Raw genomic sequence first — 6,733 nt, forward strand, 5'->3', positions numbered from 1 at the left:
AAACAGTTTCTGTTCCAGATCTAAGCCATAATCCTAACTGAAATGAGTCTATACAATTTGTCTCATCCAGAAGCACCTGGAGTTGAAGTCAACACTTTGCCCACCCCCAAAAGGGACACTAACTAATGGTTGTTCAGGTCAGAGGGATCCATAGCGGCTATGGATTTTCAACAATGGTCTCACACATCCTCCTGGGGGAAGCCCTGACTGTTAAAGTGGTGTAGCCATTGCTCTCTGGTGCAGATGTCCTCATAGTGGCATCCTTCCTCCCACCTATGTGGGAGTCTTATAGAATGGGGCATAACATGTGCCAGCGTAGCTGTAGCACATGCACCCTCTGGTGTGAATGACATAGAGGATTGCTCGTCCCGCTCATCTACTGGTTAAATAAGCTTTTATTTGATTTCCGGTGTTCTGGCTGCAATTCTTTGCTCATTACTTTGTGTATTTCTTTTATTACACTTTTGACATTGATCCCATCCCTAGATGCTTCAAGGACTGCGTCATTGAAAGGAAATATAAGGACAAAGTCACCCACCCGAGGGAATGGCTTTTTGTCTTTATCTGAGAGGAAAAAGGGAGGGATAGATGGCTTGTGTGTACAGAGCTGAGTTGAATTACGCCACCGGGTAGACTGAACAGGCTCATATAGGAAACTACTAGTTCTTAATAACTGTTTGCTTTTAGATGGCAGCAGGGATGTTTTGGGCATGTTCATTCGTTCACGCAGCTGTGAGGTTAAGGTTTTCCTGGGGTATGCGCTGCCCGTCCTGTCAGATATTGGGCTCCTCTTATTAACCTGCAAGAGTGATGGGGATGGGGAAGTAGCTGCGGACTTGGTTCTTTTCTCACAAGCCAGGAAATCGAGAGAGATGTCCGTTTTCGTAGTCAACAAAGACTGCGTTCGGCCAAAGGACGACACTTTCCGGATCACCCCTTTGCTTTTTCTCAGCGCGTCGGCCTCCTTGTAGTTCAGCAAGTCGACAATGTCATGGAGCAAGCTTCTTTTCACAGTTGCGTCTGTGGCACAGTCAAGGTGCAGACCTGGGCTGTGGTTCACTTCCAGGAGCCAGGGCTTCATCTTGTCATCCACAAGAATGTCAAACCCAAAGAGCTCAAAGCAGTTAGAGGTAAATGGCACCGAGGGGGTGATGGCAAGCAAGGTAAGGGTGATGATGTGGTTGATCCTTTGCCAGAGGCGCACATCGTTCACATTGCGGCTACGTAGGTAGGCCCGAAAACGGCTGAACGTCCACTTGCATCCGGGGCCAATGACATCTTTGTCCTTCCTGTATGAGGGCCCAAACTTATTGATGCTTGTGTTTGTCAAGTGGGCGTAAACATTGTCCAGGGCCTTGAGGTCAAACTTCTCTGTTGCAAACCTCACCAGCCCTTCTTCGTACACGTAAACAGTGAGGGGGCAAAAGCTAGCGACGCAAACGTAAAAGCGGAGGTCCCACTTGTAGCCGGAAATAAGCAAGGGGTTGCTGATGTACTTCTGCACAATCACCATGCAGTCATAAACAAAGTCTTTAATGTCCTTGAAAATGAGGATGCCCCTCCCACGAGACCTGGCGACAGGCTTGCAGATCCAGTAGCTCAGCTTCCTGCCGGGTATCTGCCTCTCCTTGGTGTATTGTGTTATGAATTTTATGTAGTCGTTGGGCATGATGAAAGTTGCTGGACTGAACTCGTAGAGGGTCGTGCCATAAATTCCCTTCATGCGCTTCAAATGCCTTGCCAAATAGTCCTTCCTGGTGATCCGGAAGGTTTCTGGGTGGTGATTGAGCCTCTGCCATGGTTTAATGCTTCGGTGGTCTGTCATCCGGAAAGGCTGGTTCTGCCAGCACAGGTTCCAGTCCTCGTTATCTTGCTCGTGCTCGTCATACTCGATCCAGCCACGCTCCAGTAGAATCTCACGGACTAATTGAGGAACGCTGTCATGTAGCCGGAAGGCTAGTGGCTTGATGGAGCCTCCTGAATCAACCCCTTTTGCTATGGTGGAGCTTTGATTTTCTGGAAAATTGGTATTTTCTGCGGGGGAAGCAAACAATTGACTCTCTATTGGTTTGGGTAATTTAATGGCGACAGGAATGCATTCCTTTGATTGCAACCTGAGTTGTCCCGTGCATATAGTTATATGCAAGGTACAAACACATTGATTGATGCATGGTAATAAAACAGACATGCATTTTCAGCATGTGAGTCCAATGACTCTCACCGATGTTCACAGATCTGATCCCCAGGGAAGAGTCATGAGTAACAGGGACATCTAGCATGTGTTCTCCAACCCTGGGTCCCTTAAGGTGGTTGTGTGTCCTACTTTACACAGGAAAGTCTTCTATTTGTAGGGCTGCCTGGCCCAAGGTCAGTTTAAAGATAACCCTAAGAAAGGAGAGCAGAGCTGGAAGATGCCTATCAACAGTTAACTACTAGACAACAAATTAAGCTGATACTTGGGTCTCTGGGTTGCGGTCTTCCCCATCATGAGGAAATGGTTGCATTGTAGTTCTACTTAGATTTTAGTAATTACAGTGGTGCCTCGCTAGACGAATGCCCTGTAAGACTAATTTTTTGCTTAACGAAGAGATTTTTCGAGCGGAGGTAGCCTCGCTAGACGAATTCGTTTTATGAAAAATTCATCTAGCGAATCACAGTTTCCCATAGGAATGCATTGAAATTTAAGGAATATATATATATATACATATACATATATACACATATATACATATATACACACACAGATATACACACACACACATATATATATGTATATATCTGTGTGTGTGCTTTCCTATGGGATTCATTGAACGAATTTTTCATTATACAAATAGACCCGTGGAACGAATTAAATTCGTTTAGTGAGGCACCACTGTATTTCTAAATTTGTATAAACACATATAAATTATGTGTCTGGAAATTTCATGCAGATCTTTCCCATCTCTTGTATTCTCCTTGAGTGACGAGCTTCTTTCTTGGTTGTGATATGTGTGACCACCTTAGCATGGTGGGTTATTGGGTTGGCCAAGCTTGATGTCATGTCCCTAATGCCATGCTTACTTTTAAAAAATGACATCAGAGCACATGTAAGCCAGATTGGGGCTGTGGCAGAAACAAGCCAAATCATTGGACTCCATACCTGCTGTTTACAATGGGAGGGAAGCTCCCGTTTATTTTTTGCTTGATTGTAAACAGCAAGTATGTGGCGGGGAGCTCAGAGAGGTTCTTATTTGAACTATGTCAGGTGCTCAAGCCAGAACCAGGGAAACTACAACATTATTCATATTCAGGTCCCAAGAGAAATTAAGTTGTTTTGTAGGCTTTGCATTACGATGCCAAACAGGCTTCAGTGATGAATATAATTTTATACCAGCTTGGGAAAACTCAGGCAGCTGAGTTTATGGAAGGTTTAAAGAGAATTTTTTCAAAAAAACCAAATACCTTTTATCGGACTCCTCAATCCCACCAGGTGTTCAGTACTGTGAATATGCAAGAGTAAATGAGAAACTGTCAAATAAAATTGTATTACATAGCATCATATATCTCCATCTCGAATGCTTCCATTTGTGTTAGTCCCCATGTTGTCCCTTGTCTCTCTTACCTACAGTATCCTGTGTTCTTGTCTTTCCCCATCAAAATTTAGATTGTAAGTTATTTGGAGCAAGTACTTTTATTTTGGTTCTATGTATACTACCAGCTGCGGTGATGGCACCATATAAAATCAAATAATATTTATGAATCAGAGCTGCAAGCTCTTTTCCTATTTCAGTGGCAGTCCTTAGCTGTTCTGTCCTATTGTACTGCTATGATTCCCCTTCCCTGTTATAGATCTGTAATACGGAAGATCCCTGGTCCCTGAATACCCACATTTACTTCAAAAAGAAAATGTGCAAACCTTAGTTCTCTTGTAGCTGTGCAAATCTGATCTTCTTCTTCAGGGTTGCGGCTTGCCTTTTGCCATAGTGACATCGTTACCATCTCATGATGGGTTGAAAAATCTTTTGTTCTTCCTTTCTGGAGTCCCAGCTTTCGAAGCAAAACTGATCATGTATATTTCTCAAGTTCTAAATCACCATAGAAACTTCCACTGTGCCAGCATGTCACACACTTCAGCATTCTGTAGAATATTCAGGGACACCCTCATCTCACATATTGTTCTACTACCTGGTCACTCACAGCTAGAACAGCTTTTCAGATTGTGCATTTATGGAAAGGCACTACCCACTGCTCACACCCCACTGGGAGATGTTTGGAAATTGTGCAAGGTAAAGACATATTTTCCACAATTAGCTTTTATTGAAATGGGCTTCCAGGAGGAAAGCTCTCAACGGATTTCCCTCTGCATTAAACTCTTGCATTCAATAAATACATTACTTCCCAAGCCATGGGTGGTAGTCAATTTACTCAGAGTAGACCCTTTGGGGATTAATGGACCTAACTCATTCACGCTCATTAATTCCAGTTGGCCTGCACAGACTAAAAATGGCTGAATATCACCCTGTATGTTCTATTTTGATATCTTTTTCATGTTAACTTTTTAAAAATTAGATTGTAACCTTTATATTAAATGTATCAGCTTTTAGATCAGGCCATAGATTTAAAAGAACGTTGATTTACTTACAGAGCAGTCCTATAATATTTACTCAGACATAAATCCCACCATGTAGTGGTGCTTATGTCAATATAAGTGTGCATAAGATTGCATCCTTATAGCAAGGCCAGTCCAAGAGAGAACAGCTCAGTTATTTTGACGCTTGAGGCAGAGAATCCCACCAATGTCTTTCCCTGACTGGGAGTAAGAATGCTATAGCCATAAATTAAATACTAACAATTTGTTTCCCTTTATGGCACTTGAGAATAATCCTGTTGATAGGCAGCGACATCAGAATCATGACCCCATTAGTAAAATGGGTACCCTACATTTGGACACATGCCCAGTTGCTGATCCCAGAGCATTCATGCTGCTTTTCATACCATACCTCAGACTTTCTTACAACATGACTCCAAGGTAGGCCGGTGTACCTCTTTACATCCTAAACTGGGGTTGGGACTGGGGGCCCTATCCGCTCAAACAAGCGCGCGCCCCCATCTGTGCAACTGAATTCACTCTCCTGTTTCCACCAGCCCCATCAGCTCTGGAAGGTTGGGGGATCCCACAGCAGATTTTTTTTGGGGGGGGGGCTGCGTGAAGGGAGGAGGAGAAACAGAAGTTCTGTTGCACCACTGGAACCCCACTGGAAAAGCATTGGATACAATCCAGAGTGTATGGCTTGCCTGTGGCCAATTCATTCCTTCATGGTCACATAGTTAAAATTAATTGCTGCTACCTTTTTATTGCAATACGTAATATCCACATACCTTTCCCCCTTGGGAATGCCTGCACTGGAGCGATGGCACTCCTCTCCTTCAGCATAAAAAATTATCCTCAGAGTCACCAGTGCAACACATTTAGCTCCACTGCTGAGGGCATCAGTTAAGGACTTTTTCCTTCCGTCCTCTTTTTGAGACCCGAAGAGGAATTTGCGGGCTGTCTGAATCATCACCTGCTTTCTGCTTTCACCTGGATGGCCAGCCAGCCAGGAGGGTTAAAGCTTGGTTGCTTAGCAATGCAAAACAGATCCTGGGAACAAAAGCGAATGCTCTCATGGTCACAGGAGCTTTTTCCACTTCCCGCATCCTTGAACTCTAGACCTCTTTTCAAACTGAGCCAACTATTTTACAGGCCCTGCTGCTATGCTCTTATTATTATTATTATTATTATTATTATTATTATTATTATTATTTACTTGCCTTTGCTCTAATTATTTATTATTGACCAACCTTAATGCTAAGGTCCAAGGACGGGTTGCAACATTAAAGCACAATCATGGGTATAATCATGGCACAGAATTTGTGTCCAATTCCAGCAGAACTTTTCAGCTAAGAATGAAGCCATAGAGGGCGGAGAAGAATGCGGTTCTGTCTGGGTATTCAGGTGGCTGCTGTATCACATGAGAAGTGTGGGAATCCAGTCTGTATAATAACAGCACGATGTGCCAAAGCAGTGGATAGTTAATACAAAACTAAAGCTGCAATCCAAAAGGGAAGTGGCAGCGGCTGAACTGTAGTTTCGAGCATTGTGCTGGGCTTGTGCTGGTAGGGTGGGAGCAGCCAACTCCTAGGGGCTGTGGGGGTCTTCGCCCCCAATACAATATTGGAGGAGGCCTCCCCCCCAAAAAAGTTAATGAGCATTGCCATTCAAATGGTGTCCATGCACCACATCATGTGATCAATTATGCAGGGCGGGGCTTAACCGCCCCTCCCCCCAATATTTTAGTAAAGTTGGCGCCCCTGGTTCTTGCGCTCTCCTGTCCTTTCCTGAAGTTTTGTTTGGCTGCCCCATGACATTCCTCCCATTGATGGGAGGGACATTCATTGCACCACATGACTGCTTCCACATGGCAGTGTCTTGTGGACTCGGTGCAGCTCGTTGGCCTCATCCAAATGCCATGTCGCATCCTTCACCCCCATTTCATCGATGTCTCACGCTTCTTGCTGTGTTCTGCTGCCAGAAGCTTAGTGTGCATATATCACTATGATGTGTGTCGCTAGAAGTGCACTGGAAGAGAAGGGAGATGCCTTTTCCAGAGCTGTGCGTACCGGAGGATGCTCAGCGTTCCGGGGGATTGCAGGCACCCCCAGGGCATTCTCCAACAATTTCCTTAGGAGACTTGGATGGAGAAAACACTGTTTC

At 44.4% G+C, this 6,733-nt stretch overlaps 1 protein-coding gene across 1 annotated transcript; it reads right to left on the reverse strand.

Annotated features, from left to right (window-relative positions):
- Positions 1 to 32: 32 nt before the first annotated feature.
- Positions 33 to 6,655, reverse strand: TTLL2 (tubulin tyrosine ligase like 2). Its single transcript, XM_035110562.2, has 3 exons — positions 3,896 to 6,655; positions 3,442 to 3,479; positions 33 to 2,016 (listed from the first exon to the last, which is right to left on the reverse strand). Exons 1-3 carry the CDS (start codon positions 3,976 to 3,978, stop codon positions 377 to 379), a joined length of 1,761 nt encoding a protein of 586 aa, XP_034966453.1. The 5' UTR covers positions 3,979 to 6,655; the 3' UTR covers positions 33 to 376.
- Between the last annotated feature and the right edge of the window lie 78 nt (positions 6,656 to 6,733).

Source organism: Zootoca vivipara, chromosome 3 (assembly GCF_963506605.1).
Source record: "Zootoca vivipara chromosome 3, rZooViv1.1, whole genome shotgun sequence".
In the NCBI taxonomy this organism is placed as follows: Eukaryota; Metazoa; Chordata; class Lepidosauria; order Squamata; family Lacertidae; genus Zootoca; species Zootoca vivipara.